Source organism: Anguilla rostrata, chromosome 12 (genome assembly GCF_018555375.3).
Source record: "Anguilla rostrata isolate EN2019 chromosome 12, ASM1855537v3, whole genome shotgun sequence".
NCBI classification, from domain to species: Eukaryota; Metazoa; Chordata; class Actinopteri; order Anguilliformes; family Anguillidae; genus Anguilla; species Anguilla rostrata.
This window is the reverse complement of record NC_057944.1, coordinates 28,535,753-28,551,827: the sequence shown is the minus strand read 5'-3', so window position 1 is coordinate 28,551,827 and position 16,075 is coordinate 28,535,753. Positions and strand designations below refer to the sequence as shown.

The following is a 16,075-nucleotide window of genomic DNA, read 5'->3' as shown; positions in this document are numbered from 1 at the left end:
AATAAGAGACTAACCAAAACGTTACGTAGCCTACATGTTTAGGCGTCCATGTTACTCAGTTATCAAACTGAACAGTGCTATCAAAAAAAACCATACCCGTCAAACGATTCTATCCTTTTCCCAGCTCAATCGGCCCAGCTGGACGAAACAGCTGATACAAATCCAGAGTGATTAAACCAATCAGGGGCGCTACCATTCAACTATTGTTCTTTCCCGATCCTACCTAACCAAACAGAAACAAAATTCTAACTCAAACTAGTCTTCAGTGGTTTTCTGCGCTCGGGGCGACTTTGAACGCTAAACTCGTGAGCACTGTCAGCAGACCACTTAACTAGTCGACCTCAGTGCCCCGAAGCGTACCCCCACTCATATTAACCACCAAAAACAAAAAAGGAAAAACAATAAAGTGACAAGTCCCTTAGACCCGCCCGGCGGCTAAGCTAACCGGGCTAAGAACAGAAAATGTAAACTCTAAAGGGTAAAATCCCGGACGAGCCCCCATTTATGTTACGGTTGCTCTCATGCCCCCGCAAACATATGCGATGCCGACACCAAGGTTTCCCAAAACTAACCAATAACTTTAAATACATTTAAGGAATACCAAAATAGCTGCAAAACACCAGATAAAATCAAGACCCGGCCGTGGTCGAGAGGTGAGGAGAAAAAGTCCCATTTCCTGAGAAGCCGACTCCAGGCTTCTTAAAAGGGCACCGCCACAGGTGCTCACAATTAACTTTAACAAGACACACGCGTGTCCAAACGGCCAGCGCCCCCACCTGAGGCGGAGGGACGTAACATTCACTAAGAAATACACAACAAACACGAATGCTTTTTGTGACCTAGGGTTGACATTGACAGCTCTAGCTTGGCCTTGTGCGTATAGTGGCTAACTGGAGCAAAGCAGTAACAGAAAACTATCCCAGAAAACATTTTGTTTCCTCTTTGTTGCACTGTTTTAGCAGCAGTCTCATGTAACTGTGCTGAATTGGGGAATTTGGGAAATGGGGGTTCAAATTTAAAGCTACGATAGTGCTCCTATTGGGAATGATAGAGCTCTGTGCAAACCCATGAGAACAATTAAGGCTTTACCTGTAGAGTTACCTGGCCCTGCTGCATGTTTTTCACCAATCCAATCTCTCAGCTGACGATGACGGCAAATAAAATGTAACACCTCTGTATGTAGGGGAATTAGTCCACAATTGTACTCATATTTGGAACACATTTTTGTGAGTTTTTTGGGAGTAATCAGACTATCAGAGAGGGCAGCAAAGATATCCTTACTGTATCAAAAATTGCAGTCCAAACCACCACAGATGTCAGATCGGTGATTGATAAGCAGGAGCTTGCCTGGCATGATGCAGAGTGGTTTGGAAACGCAGCTCTGCTCTACTGCCTGAAGTGCCTCTTTACACTCAGCAATGCTCAGTATAAGTTTTACACCATCTATGGACTGGCTGTGGAAATCACGTCTATTTACTGTGAAGGTTTGGTGGTGGGCAGAGGGTGGAAAGGGAGATCAGTCAACCAGTAAATACTGGAATGGGACAGAGCTACTGCAGTTTTGTCAGTCTGAATTAGATCAAAGCAACTTAATTATAGAGAGACACACATTTGTGCCCATAAGCTTACATACAGCATTCAAATATTCATGCAGGTGATAGAAAACGAAGAGGCACTAGCAGGCATATGGTGCTGTTGACTCTGAGGTGAAGAAATCTTACGAAGCCAGCATTATGCTGTATTTAAAAAAAACATTCCATTATGTGGAAAGGATCTCATTCGAGGTCAGATTAACATTATGCTATACACATTCCACTACCAATCGATATGGCCTTTACTGGAGTTCAAAAAGAACAAAAAAAGTTCTAACAAGTGATTTACTTAAGGTTATGATACCTACCTCCCACCCCCTTCCTGTCACAAATTCAACTGCCCTAACTTGTGCTTTAGTCGAGGAAATGTATTCTGGCTCTATTCTCAATGTGACAAAAACATTGCAAAACTATTTTCACAGTAATAAAGAGAACTTCTGTAACAATTGTACAAAGAGGAATGTAATTTTGAAAGCTCAAACCAGTTTTTTTTTTTAAAAACACGTTACTCTAATCCCTTTTCTGTAATACATTTACATACAAAACAAAACCGTAGTATCAAAGTGAGTCGCAGTTCGAGAAAGTATGAATGAATAATAACACTCTCATGAAGCAAAGTCAGTTGTGGGTACACTCCATTAAAAATGTACCTCTGAGAGTTTTTTTTGACAATTTATGTAAAAGTGTAGGTTAAAAAAAAACCCAATATTAATGTTAATAAAAACGTTTCATTAAAAATCATAAGACACTTTCCCACAATGCTATCTATAAGAATGCACATAGAACCAACATAATTGCCCAAAAGCAAGCAATAGTCTTGCTATCACTGTTGCCTGTAATATTAACATAAACCAAAAATAACTTTGTTAATGAAGTCTGTCAGTTAATGATGTGACTGCACCTAAAGCCTGTTTCCATGTCAGAGTTTCAGGTGTGAACCATGACAGAAATTCCAAAACAAAAGAGAGTGCATTTCCACTCACATCAGTGAGACTATTTCTGTAACATCCAAACTGCCACCATGAGAAATGATGATAAACTACCCTGGGTTCAAGGGAAAACTAAAACTCCTGGCACAACAAACTAAACAAATTTTCAGGCCCAACATGAATTATACATTAAGAATTTGCAATAATCGTTTAAAGTCCAAACTGGTCAGAATAAATACGATTTAACAACTGTAATAGAGCCAACTAATTTAAACATCACAATGTTTAAAACATGAAACATTTTTAAAATTGATATACACACTTATTTGCTGCAAAGTGCTTAAGGCAGTACTGTATTAACCTAAAACTGCACTAGTGCAGAGTAGATACAAAATACAAAATACTAGACACAAGATTAATTTCTCTGATTCCATGATTTCTCTTCAAAATGTGCAGCTCATATCATTTTTTTGTAAAAAAAAAAAAAAAGAAAACAAGAAAAACACATATATATTTGATAATATATTACCCTTCATCTTGTGTGAATTCCAAAGACCTAAATGAAGAATTGGTCAGAATATTGAGTTTGGTACATTTACCGCAATTATGGTTAACGATTGTCCAGATATGTTTCCTTTGACACAACAACAGAGATTTGGTCACATCATGAAACAAAATGGAATGTGGAGCCATTGTCTGAGGTCCTTTTGAGTTGTAAATCGGTGTCCCTTCTGTAATTATTTAAAAAATATAAAATTGGAACCCAAATTTCATCTTCAGCATATTGAGTTAAAGGTAGTGCAATCTTTTGGATTCTTCTGTTTCTGGGTTTATTTATACACTGTTATGTAGTGTGTTCAGAATATTTAACATTACATAAATATTTCTAAATAAATATTTTAAAAGTATTAATTACATTTTCAACATCTTCAAAACTTCAAGCAGGCTGACTGGCTTACCTTCCCTACCAGCTATGAAAACATACTCCAAAAATATTTTTAAATCTTAATGGATTGTCTTCGTTCCCTAAATTCTACTTACGATTTAGTAAATGGTCTAAAATGGATTAGCTGTATCTAACATCAGTTGCTGTTCTTGTAGGAACCAACTCAAAACACTCACACACAAGCCAAAGGAGTGTGTGTGTGTGTGTGTGTGTGTGTGTTTACGCACGCACTGGGAATCAAGGAGGGCTGCTGGCATAAGAGAAATGCTGGATTCGGACTGAAGTGGGGCCAGCCCAGTTAGACAAACGGATGGGGGATGGCCCAGCAGGTCTTGAGCTTGGTGCAAAGGAGTAGACGGTGGAAAAGTCAAATGTCAGAGGTTAGGGAACGAATGCAGTATTAGCTAGTTCCACTGAGGGACCCCCGACGGGCCAGACTTTGGGTGCTGGAACTGAGGCCTCGGGTTTCTGTGAGAGTGTTAGCCTTCTGAAGAGAGAAGGAGAGAACGACATATTTTTAAAATAAATGCTTCTTAGATTTAACAACAACAAGAAGCTTTACAAAGAGGTGATTTCCTTCTTACCTGAGCTGCATCCTGGCTCTCTCTCACCCCGACATTCAGCACATTAAGGGAATTGGCTCTCTTCATCCTATCATAAGAGAGGAAACATATGACCCTCATGGAAACAAATCGACCAGTTTCACCCCACAGCACTTCCATGTGCCCTTGGACTAAACTTCAAACTCAAGCCTGTAGGGGGAAGCAATTATGTGAAGCCCATGTGAGGTGTGGAATTTTCTGTAGTTTATAAATGGCTTCATTGTTTACATGATTGTATAAATAATTTGTTTACGGTTCTAGGCATGCATAGTCTACTTGTATTTTAGCGATGTTACGTGTACTCTCGCTGGTCTGGGAATGTTTTTAGCCATGTACTATTGCTCATGTAAATCACGTCCTCTTGCTTTCCAAGTCACTCTAGCCAAATGTGTGTACTAAAGGAATCCAATGTGATGTAATGTGAGGTTTGGGAAGAGGCCCTTCGTGGCCTTTGCATTCTCACCCTGGAGCCCGGGGGGTGCCATCCTGCGCCCCCACCCCCTTCAGCTTCCTCACCAGCTTCTCACTGCTCCTCCTGATGGACTCCCTGAGCTTAGTGAAGGAGCCACTGCGCTTCAGACCACCGAACCCATCCTGGAGGGAGGGAGTGGGGGGGGGGGGGTTCGTCTTTCATTGAGGATGATTCAAAAAAAATTTCACAAGTGGGATGTAACACTATAGCCTTATACATTTGGATATTTTTTCAGTGTAATACTTTTAACAAAATAAACACGTTTCTGTATTTCATTTATTCAACCGATTGTTTCGATTGTTTTCAGTTGTTTCGAATCAGTTTTAAAAATCTGGTGCCCGTGAATAACAGGAAAGAAAAGAGACAGAAAGGGAAGGGAAAGGAAACTGGAGAGTGCAGAGAGAATGAGAAGGATGAGTAGAGGAAGGAGAGAGAGATGAGAAGAAAGGAGTACATGGTGAAAGAAAAGCAGTGGTGGAGCGGGGAGAACGTAGAGGGGCAGACGAGACTAGGACTGAAGAGAGAGAGGCAGACAGACAGCTTCCTCATTATGTGTAAGATTATCCATCACTGTCATGAAATGGAAAAGAGAATTCTCTGCCAATGTCCCGTGTGGCACCCCACTGTTCACCTGCCGGGAGCTGCCTTCCTCTGTGTGGATCCAGATCGGACGCCCATCCCCTGGGAGAGACAGAAAGAGAGAGAGAGAGCTGTAATTGCATTATGATATAGATCAGGGGTGGCCAACCCTAGTCCTGGAGAGCAACAGGGTATGCTGTTTTTTTATTTTCAACTTTAAAATCAGCAGTGAAATGGCGAGATAACCATGTTATCCTCTGCTTTAATTGAATAATTAAGCACTGAGTAACAACCAGCATGCCCTGGGGCTCACCAGGACCAGGCTGGCCAGCCCGGAGATATATGATGTCGTTCTGTTTTTGTATTCCTCGGTTGTGCGTGTGCTTTACCGATTTGAATGTACTGGCAGCAGAAGCCGGACCAAACCTATCCTGAGGCTATGAAAGGCAGGAGACGTACAGGAATACTGCACCACAGTTCATAATTAGTGTCGAGCGAAGCCTAAGATATCAGAAAATTTGCTTGTTTTTTTTTTTGTTTACCTTCCACAGATCCAAACTCCTTCTCATGGGCTCGCGTGAGGATCTCCTTGTACAGGGCTTCAGCCTGTCTGTACTTCCCCTGTTTAAGGTAACATGAGGCCTGCAAACACACACACACACACACACACACACACTTCTTTTCAGTTTGAAAGTTACACAGTCTGGTCCCCACAGTGCTACCAATCAGAGCACACCTGACTTACAGTCACGGTCTCAGTCATGGCCACACTATAGCCTTCATGAGATGATCACAATGCAACTTTTGTGTGTTTTTTTGTGAATCTGTTTCCACAACTGCCCACTTCCTTACAATTGTAAAAAGAAGCAAAACCCTGCACACTACACTTCAGTGCTTCCATTTATTGAACTATATACACAACGTTTCAACCCTCAGGTTCATCCGGTCAGGTGTGCCTGATAATGGGTGCAGTGAAGAGTAGTGAGCTGCGTTTTTCTTCTTTTTGCATTTGAATTCCCCTATAACTCTAGCACCTATGAAAAGACTGTATTGTATGTATGTTCTTTATACTTTGCTACACTTCCTTATAATTCACAGCCAGCTGAATATTTTCACTGCTCTGCAAAACCTGTAACTCCAGTAACTACCGCCACATCCACTTCCCTTCTCTTACCCAGCCTCGCTCTCCCACCCACTCTGGGGACCACGTTCCAATTCTCCAATCCCATTCATCCCATCCATAAAATCCTCTGAAAAACCCCCACCCCCCTCCCAGCAGCTCCCTCCTCCCTGTGCCTCACCAGGTTGTTCTTGGTCTTGGCCACGTTGGCGTCGTCTGGGCCCAGCCGGCTCTGGTAGATGTGCAGGGCGCGCTCGTAGTACTGCTCCACCTCCTGGTACTTGCCCTGGTTCTGGCACAGCAGGGCCAGGTTGTTCAGCTGCTTGGCCACATCCGGGTGATCAGTGCCCAGCACCTGGGGAGGGTGTGACAGCATAGGAAACTGTTTTATGACTCCCAGTTTTTGTAATGAATATATTGCACCAAAATGAAGTACAGCAAAACAATAATTAAGCACGAGTATTTATTCATGTATAAAATATTAAAACAAGAAAAAGGGGGAAATTGAGCACTAGGGGCAGGTGTTCGTCAACCCAAGCCACCAACCCGCTGCCCCCCCCCCTCCTCCCTCAGCACACACCACATACTGGCCTTACCAATCCTTTCCCATTACAGAAATTACATAAAAATTTAATGTTAATGTAAGTTGAATGGTGGAAGACATTTGTTCTATGTTTTGTACATCTATTTTTATTAATTTTATTTTTTCTTTTCTTTTGTACATCTGGATGGGTTTCCTTGGTCCCCCCTCAAAAGCAGGATGACATGGGTCACTTGACCCTCGACATTTCATGACACCGCGTAGCTTCATATTTTGTGGCAACTCACAATGCTAAGTACTGTGGAACTGTGGGTTGCCAGGCTACCAGATTCACCCTACCTTCTCTCTGATCTCCAGGGCCCTCTTGCACAGAGGCTCAGCCTCCTTGTACTTCCCCCTCTTGCCATACAGCACCGCGAGGTTATTCAGAGTGGCTGCCACCTGCAAACATGCACACACACACACACACACACACACACACACAATCAGATCTCACAACCAGGCTGAGAACCGCGGGCTACTCTATTTTACACAAACTGAATTATTTTCGAACTGTTATGGTAATGTAAGCCCACTGTGTCACTTCAACTTGTTTTGTCAGTTTGGGAGGGCAAACATTAGCATGCAGGTTCTCACTGTGCGCAGCCAGCCACTGCACCTTTTCACTCTGCAGGCCAACAGCTGAGCTGCGCAGAGGAATGCAGCTGCGCAGGAAGACTGCAGATGTCTGCTCAGGCAGAGAGAGTAGCTACTGAGACGGAGAATAAAACCCTAAAACCGTCTCTCCCCAGGCAACACTGCAGGCAATTACACATAACCCTGAAGGACTGCTGACCACTGTGTGTGCTGGCACAGCCAGGTCAGGGTTATATCTGGATGTATCGCTGCAGTGAGTCCCAGTTATTTGGCTGGATACACTGCCCAGGAGTCAAGACAGTGTTTTATTACTGCAACAATCAGCGAAGTCATGCTAACCGCGGGGTGATCCACACCCAGGGTCTTCTCTCGGATGGCGAGGGCATCGTTCAGCAGGTTGGCCGCCTCTTTATACTTGTTCTGGTCTCTGTGAGGCAGGAGAAACATGGAGACAAGCGTCAAACTCAATTCAGTCCGATACTGAAATATGGCATAGGATGTGGCCAAATGATGAAAGCGGCCAGTCCAATGTGAAGGTGTCCCGGCAGTCACAAGTCTCCTCACAGTCAGCTGTTCCCCTCACCTGCACAACAGAGCCAGGATTTTGAGCATGGAGCCTACTTGAACACCAGTGGCAGTATGTTGAGCATGGGGCCTATCTGTACTCCAGTGCCAGGATGTTGAACATCGGCCCTATCTGTACACCAGTGCCAGGATGTTGAGTATGGGGTCTACCGGTATGCTAGAGCCAGGATATTGAGCATGGGGTCTACCTGTACAACAAAACCAGGATATTGAGCATGGGGCCTACCTGTATACAAGAGCCAAGATGTTGAGCATGGTGGCTACGTCAGGGTGGGTGTGACCTGAGGACTTCTCCAGGTCCTCCAGGGCCTGCTTGCAGAGGGGCACGGCCACCTCGTACCTGCCCTGGGAGGCGTACTGGATCACCAGGTTGTGAAGAGTTCGCAGGCGGGCCGGGATCTCGTAGCCCCCCTGCTGGGCAGCCGCTGCTGCACTGCTGTGCTGATGAGAGACTGATGAGAGAAACCCGTGAAGGGCACTGAGACCGGGAAACACTGAGAGCTGGAACACACTGACACCTATAGGTACTGAGACTGGGAAACACTGAGAGCTGGAACACACTGAGGCAAGGGACACACTAAGACCTCAAAGCACTGCGACCAAGGACATATTGAGACCTCTAGGCACTGAGACTGGGAAACACTGAGACCTGCAGGCACTGAGAGCCAAGACACATGGAGACCTGGTACATACAGTGAGACCTCCAGACACTGAGACCCAGGACATAAAAAGACAGCTAGGCACTGAGACCTGAGACACTCTGAGACCTGCAAGAACTGAGACCTAGAACACACTGAGCCCGGGAAACAACAAGGCACAGATATCAACTGAGACACTGAGGAAGACTGAGGCTTTATAAATTTGTGCTAATACAAACATAAATAGAGCAAAAAAGAAACAGAGAGAGGATTCTAGTAAGGGAGCCACTGAGACTTGGGAACACTGAGACCCAGCCACAGCCAGTCTGAGCCACACTGGAGACACAGCAGAGATAAACCGTCTTTCCTTTACAACAGGCTTACTCTGCGACGGCTCCTCCTCATCAGCAGGAAAGAGGTCATCCAGGGACTCCTTGGCAGTGGCAGTTTCTTTGTCATCCTGTGTGAGGGAGACACCAACAGCAGCAGACATTTTGAACAGTCAGCACTGGTACAGTCAGGATTATATATTCTAATATATTTTAGTGCTCTTGGGTGGACGCATCATACAACAACCTGACAGCATACGTTAGTGCAGGATTTCAGACATCAAGGGAAGAATACATATTTCTGATGACACTTTCTGTGAAAAGTCCTTCACAAGAGCTAAATAACTTCTTCATAAGCACTACAAAGACATTCATGAGCACCAGCTGCATCAGTGGCAACATAACATACCATTTAACTATTTGCATTTATTGACCTATAACAGTAGTCCTTACCCCTGGAACTGAAGACCCACAGGGTCTGCTGGCTTTCATGGTTACTCAGCACTTGAGCAGCACAGCAATTGATCAGTTAAAGCAGCCAGTTACACAGCTAACTCAGGTCACCTGGTTCCTTGGGTCTGAATCGATTGCTGATCTTAAGGGGAAAACAAAAAGCAGCAGACTCTGTGGGACCAAGTTTCCAGGACTAGGATTGGGGATAAGGTATAGAACAGAGGTGTCCAATCTTATCCAAAAAGGGAAGGTATGGGTGCGGGTTTTTGTATTAGCCCAGCACTATGACACCTGATTTGACTCAAGGTCTTGATTGATTGATAATTCGCTGAATCAGGTGTAGTGCGGGGCTATGCACGTGCGTACCAGCGGCGGCTCCTCCTGGTCGTATTTGCGGATGCTGTTCATGAACTGCAGGTGGCGGTTCTGCTCCTCCAGGGTGACCAGCTCCTGCTCGCGCTCCTGCAGTCGCAGCTGCGTTGCTGCCAGCTCGTCCCGCAGCCACTGGTTCTCCTGGCAGAGCCGCCGCACCTGCGTCCGCAGCTTCTGCTTCTCCGCCTCCAGCGAGCCCAGGTGGGCCGACAGGGCCATCATCACCTGGTTGGGGAGGTTAAGCACGTTCCCACAATGTTTCCACAACATTGCAGCCACAATTTCACAGCAGAACCCCCCCCCCTCCCCCCCAGCGTACCTGTGCCTCTCCGAGACCCAGCTCGATCCTCTCTAGGGACTCCTGGATAATGCTGGTCTTCTCCTGCTCCACACTGCCGCTCTCCACAGACGGCTGGCTCTGCAGCGCCTCCTGCAGGCTGTCCAGGAGGGTGTGGTTCTCGCCCCGTAGCGCCTCCAGGCCCGCAATCACCTGCCGCGTGCTGGACAGGATCTCCTCCCCCGACAACATGGCGCCCCCACCGTGCCACACCTGAGGGAGCAGGCAGAAGGCGTGAATCCCACAATGCAATGGGCATGGCTGTGATCCACGCCGAGGCCTGTGCCATTGCATACTCAAAGCATAGACTGAACTCTTACACCAGAGTTGAGCAAGTGAACATTTACATACTGTATGATTCTAAAACACAGAGATACATGCACTACGCAAAGTAGCACACAGCTAAGTGGCTCACAATACAGTGACATCACATTACTTCAGGGAAAGACAATGTCTACACACCAACACAATGGGACAATGCCTAATGACCTCACCCCTGGTCAAAATGATGGTTCCGTGTGATGTCCCTCAAGCTGCTGAGAGAGAGAGAGAGAGAGAACAAGAACAAGTTGAAGGCCTACAAAACATACCGCATCAACCTCAAAATGAAGTGCCACAGTAACCAGCATCAACAGAACAGGCAATTAATCTTTCACTTCTCACCACCAGGGGGAAGCAGTCTTTAAATTTAAGGACAATAAACCAGGAACTGTTCTTTCCTTGAACCGGTCCCCTAACACAACCCTCAGCTGAACAGACACATTTTTTAAGGATGACTGCGTTTTTTAATCAGAATATTCTTTATCCAACCTTCCCAGCAGCTCTTGTGTTCACTATAGATTCCAGCTAGTGACTGCATTTTAAATCCAGCCATAGGGATTGTTCTCGATTATTCAATGGCTTTCCAAGGCAAAAATCATAAAAAAATACATGAACAACAGCAGCTGTGTTCTGAAATGGGGGCCTTTAAAGGCTGTGTCATTGATTAAAAAATAATTGGAGGGAGGAAAAGATTCCGGAAGATTCCCCTGGTCTCCAGCAATCCTATAATCCAGAGACAACTGAACAATTTCACCTATAATTGAAAGGCTGAGCAACACCTTGCAAAAGCCCCAACTACAGTACCACATGAGAGATGGTTATTCAATGATGCAGTGATTGAGTGTTCTGTAGGGTATGGGAAACCCTAAAGATAGAATTAAGTATTTCCATTGCTAATTCATGGAAAACATGCCCTGTGGCACCTTCCACCAGCTCTCAGCAAAGGAGCTTATCCAGCCATATATGGGCGATTGTGTCTTAAGGGCAACTGAGGCTCTGTACTTCCTGTGAGCCCACTCTATTCTCACTCTCCATGGTTATAGGATGGAATGGTAAGACGTGGAGTAGCATTTTTAAGACAAGGTTCTAAAAACAGTTACAGATCAAAACTTTCAGCAGTGGGGGCAGTGGCTGTACCCCAAGAATACTGGGGTAAATGTATTTTTCCCATTAAAAATGTTGTAGGTAATATGTGCAATATTATGTATCAAAGTTATGTATTTAGACTTCACCTTTCTAGAAGAACATAAATTCAAGCCAAGGAGCCCCAGTGCAGAAAAATCACAGGAGAGACATTTCTTTTTTTGGAAGATGTTTAAAGTAGGCCAATAGCTACCAGGGAAAGTGAACACCACCGCTGCACAAGTCCAGCCCTTGGTTTCCAAGCTTGTTCATCAGTGCTGAAAAGCATCTATTCACATGATGATCTGACCATATACAGGAGGAAGACAGGCCTGTGACAGGCATGGTCTTCAGTAGGAACACCTCCCTTGATGTGATACTTGGCTAGTGCCAAACCAACCATCATCAAATATAGATGCTGAATCAATAATATACAGTGAGCCTACAGCCGTCTAATGTAACTGCAGAGTGACACGTTAAAAGCATAATTTTATGTATGCTGCAATTCTGATTCAATTTTGTCTTGAAAGATTAATATTCTTTCTCTTGTCTACCCCATCTTATACATGATATAGCCTACATGATTCTCAGTAACATGCACCTACAACACATTTATTTTTGAACAGTTTTCCAAGAAAAACAATTAAGTGACCTCAAGAATGAAAAAGAATCATATTACTTGTCACAAAAAAATGACCCACTAGCCAATGCAGCAACTGAATGTATGCTACAGTAAATATACATGTACCACAAGGTTGATTATTTGTAAAAGCTAATATGGTCCAGGTTAAGTAACCTGGCATTTACACTGTAAATACTGGTGATTAGAATTCCCTTCACTGCTCTAGATTACATGGTTTCCTTCAGTTTTCTCTGGAGTACTTATTACATTGCACAAGCCTGGGGGATAATTGAAATTCTATCTCACACACAATAGAGGTGGTCGGTGACCAAAGAAAGTATCACCCAATGCAAGTCAACCTTTTGTGGAACTTGTAACATGAGCTTTTTGCGCTGAACATGTCCTCATACTTACGGGCAGCTAACTGCTAAATTAACAGTAACAAATAATACCCCAATACCCCATGTCACACTATCCAAACAGATGAAGTACTGGATATAGGCAAAATTGAATGTTTTGTTTGGAAACTGATAGCACCATAATCAACCAAATGAAAATGTATCATTTTGTACCGAGAAACAATTTATAAATGTGTTGTTAATAAAACGCACTATACACTATACTTCAGAGAATTCATTCAAAATTGGCCTGCAAAGGCAACTGACTTGGTCTGTTCTTCATATGTCCAAATATACATGTTCCCATTGCTTCATCCTCAAATGTTAGCTGACTTCTTCCAGGCAACCCAATATTCATTTTTAAACTCCAATTAAATAGTTTTGTTTAAAAAAATAAATAAAAAAAAAATAATAATAATATGGTAAATGGGAGGCCAATGTGAAGTGAACAATGTTCAATGAGACCCATGGAGAGCAGGATAGCAGAATCAATAAGCATCTCCCAACACAGACTGAAGACCCAGCTTTGCAGACTGCATCCTGACTCCCAATGTATTCCCACCTCTTAGCACTGTTTTTTTTTGCAATTACTTTGGAGTTGTTAAGGCTGTATTGTGTATGTTGGCTGTATGAATCTATGATCTGTATTATGGTTCTAGATTGGCTTGAGTTAACTATCATTTAGTGCTTTGGTGATGTTACACAGACACTCACTGGCCTGGGAATATTGTTATCCAGATCTGGCTCACATAACTTGAGTGGATGTGCCTGGATAAGAGTGTCTGCTGCATCGATGTAGCATAATGGAATTACCCTTGAAGAGGAAACTCAGCCTACCTTTCCCTCTGGACACGCAGACAGAGATATAATAATGACTGAAATAATAACTGAAAATGGCAAAGGTGCTATGGCAAATTGGAAGGGAACGAGGAAACCATAGAGTCCCCACTATGTGTGTGTGTGTGTGTGTGTGCATGTGTGTGGGTGTGTGGGTGAGTGTTTGAGTGGGAGGGCGAGGTTAGGTTTCCTGAAAAATAACTGGGGTATATCATCTATTCAAAACACTTCATTAATGCCATTATTCCAAGAGGGTTATCAATTGTTCTGCTCATTATGGCATATGTGAAAAAATAAATAAAAACATCTAAAAATTATTAATTTACATTGGCTCAGGGCTGTGAATGCATGTTAATTGGGAACAGGATAACAAAGCTATGACATCTGTCATAACACATTTTGCTATACAAATAAAGTACATCTTAAATTCATGGTTAACATGTCAAGTGAAACATGGTCAATTTTGATTTACTTTGTTGTTTATCTCTCTCTCTCTCTCTCTCTGTGTGTGTGCGCGCGATTTGCTTCATGGAATTACGCCCACTGATGTAGGCTGTATCTGTTGCATGGGCTATTCCAGTTAAGGGCTTAATGTCCCATACCTAATTATTATAACACTACAACACATACAACATACTCTCATTTGCCAATGGATCTCTGTTGTCTTAATCCCTGTAATTTCAAACTATTGAGCACTAGAGGTAACTCCAAAACCAATTGAACATATATTTTGAAAAGAGGGACAGTGAGCAAAAAAACGTTTTTTTTTTCTTTTTTAAACGAGGCAACGGAATCAATGTCAACCGAACGGAATTTCATCAAGTTATAAGTTCATTTGGAAGCACCACAAACGTTCTTATAATTTATCATGTATAGGACGAAAATACGAATTAAATAAAACAATTTAAGAGACGTGTCAAATGCTATATAAAGGTACATCAGCCAATTTCCAGAGAAACTCCTCCTAGGGTCACAGTTTTGATGGGGAAGGCCTTCCAATATTAATGTCACTGAACTCTATGATATATACGCTATGATTCATGTGCATATGGGTGTGTTGCTGAAAAGTTTCACACACGTCATTCTATTGATTTTGGACTAACAGCCAACCACGTACTTTAGAGTCGGAGCACAAGTAAATGTCAATAACTATGGAAGGCCATTAGAGCATAAATAACCAACCTGTCACTGACAAATGCGATACACGATTTTGTCGTAGTACCATGGTAGATGAAGCGCCATCCTTATCGCAATAATATGAAGCATAAATTAAAATTAGAATCACTTATATAGCAGGGAATGCACAACAAATTCAAGTAATAGTGATACTTCAATAAACAAATAACATTGTCCTAATTAGAAAAAGATATTTTACATAGCGATTAAAAAGAATACCCTCAAGAAATAAACGGCACAAAGTGGGCCAGTCGACAGTGTGCATTTAGAGGTAAAGTCAATACAGACATATTGGTAACAATAATATTTACCTCCTTTAATCCCTGACGCGTATTCCGAGGAGTTTCAACTATTTCCCTGCATATGACACAAAAGAAGGCGATTTGAAGAGATGTTCCCCTTAAAATAAAAATATTAGTATCAAAACATCCACGTGCTATAAATCAGTTCGCTCTGCCCGGCATCACAGTAATTTTCTAGGCTACAGAGTCATAAACTAATTCTTGCAATCATTCACCTGTTATTTCGGTTCTGACTATGTGTTATTTGAGCTTACCTGACAGAGTCATACCCATCATGCACAGCGGCTCCCCGGATGCCATCTTGGTAGAGAGCTCAACTAGCTCTGCTTGTTTTAAAATACGGCACTAGCCAATTAACAATAACTAGTTGATGCTGATCATTTTGCTCTTAAGACGCCACTTGGACTCTTACGTAGTTTTTTTTCTAAATATATCGTAAACACTGACTACGATGATCGTATCCAAAACGAAGACACTATCGCCTAAGGAAACTGCACACTTTGTTCCCCTCAATAAAAGAATCGGACGTCATATTGATGACTGAGATATTTCTTCCTAAAACTGAAGTATTTACGGAACTGCCTTATAAGCCTTGATCGTGTTTGATAAATGAACATCACATAGCTGTGGCAAAATAATCTCGTACAGCATGCGTGCTTATAAAACATGTTTCCAAAACAAAATGTACTCAATTCTGTGCGCATTATCGTTGCGCTCACTTTAGAGGTTGTGCGGTAAATCGCAGGGCTCAATCTGTTGTCTGATCCAATGTCCCCGTCGTGCACTGCTGATCGGACTAGCTCCACGTATGACTGACATCATTAGCGTGGATCGGCTACAGTGAAATGGTTTCCGACTCCTGTGCGAAAAAGTGCCACCATCACCATCCCTGCTGAAATGCACAAGAACTGATCGGTTCCACTAAACAATGCACGGAACACAAAAAAAAAAAAACATATTTCCCTCTGATTAAACAGAGGATAATTGCACTGGGAATAGGAGAACGGAGAACAGCACAGTGTAATAAGCATTTGAAATGTGACGTGTGCTGTCTGAACAAACTATATGAAACAGGGCTAACAGAGAAAAAGAGCATTGTCATTGGGAACTACACGATGTTGGATGGTGCCTTAAACTCTGACACTGGAGCAGCTGATCAGTTGAGC

General features: G+C 43.1%; 1 protein-coding gene across 6 annotated transcripts; it reads right to left on the bottom strand.

Moving 5' to 3' along the window:
* Nucleotides 1–2,300: 2,300 nt before the first annotated feature.
* On the bottom strand, nucleotides 2,301–15,707 carry klc3 (kinesin light chain 3). 6 transcript variants are annotated; one of them, XM_064301736.1, is made up of 15 exons: nucleotides 15,164–15,707; nucleotides 14,919–14,964; nucleotides 10,626–10,667; nucleotides 10,114–10,344; nucleotides 9,789–10,019; nucleotides 9,025–9,100; nucleotides 8,229–8,454; nucleotides 7,757–7,844; nucleotides 7,121–7,222; nucleotides 6,422–6,595; nucleotides 5,663–5,762; nucleotides 5,173–5,222; nucleotides 4,533–4,663; nucleotides 4,052–4,118; nucleotides 2,301–3,954 (listed from the first exon to the last, which is right to left on the bottom strand). In XM_064301736.1, the coding sequence occupies exons 4-15, from the start codon at nucleotides 10,321–10,323 to the stop codon at nucleotides 3,868–3,870; spliced, it is 1,542 nt and encodes a 513-aa protein (XP_064157806.1). In that variant the 5' UTR covers nucleotides 10,324–10,344; nucleotides 10,626–10,667; nucleotides 14,919–14,964; nucleotides 15,164–15,707; the 3' UTR covers nucleotides 2,301–3,867. The 6 variants fall into 6 exon arrangements, with proteins under 6 accessions (XP_064157806.1, XP_064157810.1, XP_064157811.1 ...); XM_064301740.1 differs by having other exon boundaries at nucleotides 10,626–10,664; XM_064301741.1 differs by lacking the exon at nucleotides 14,919–14,964.
* Nucleotides 15,708–16,075: the final 368 nt, after the last annotated feature.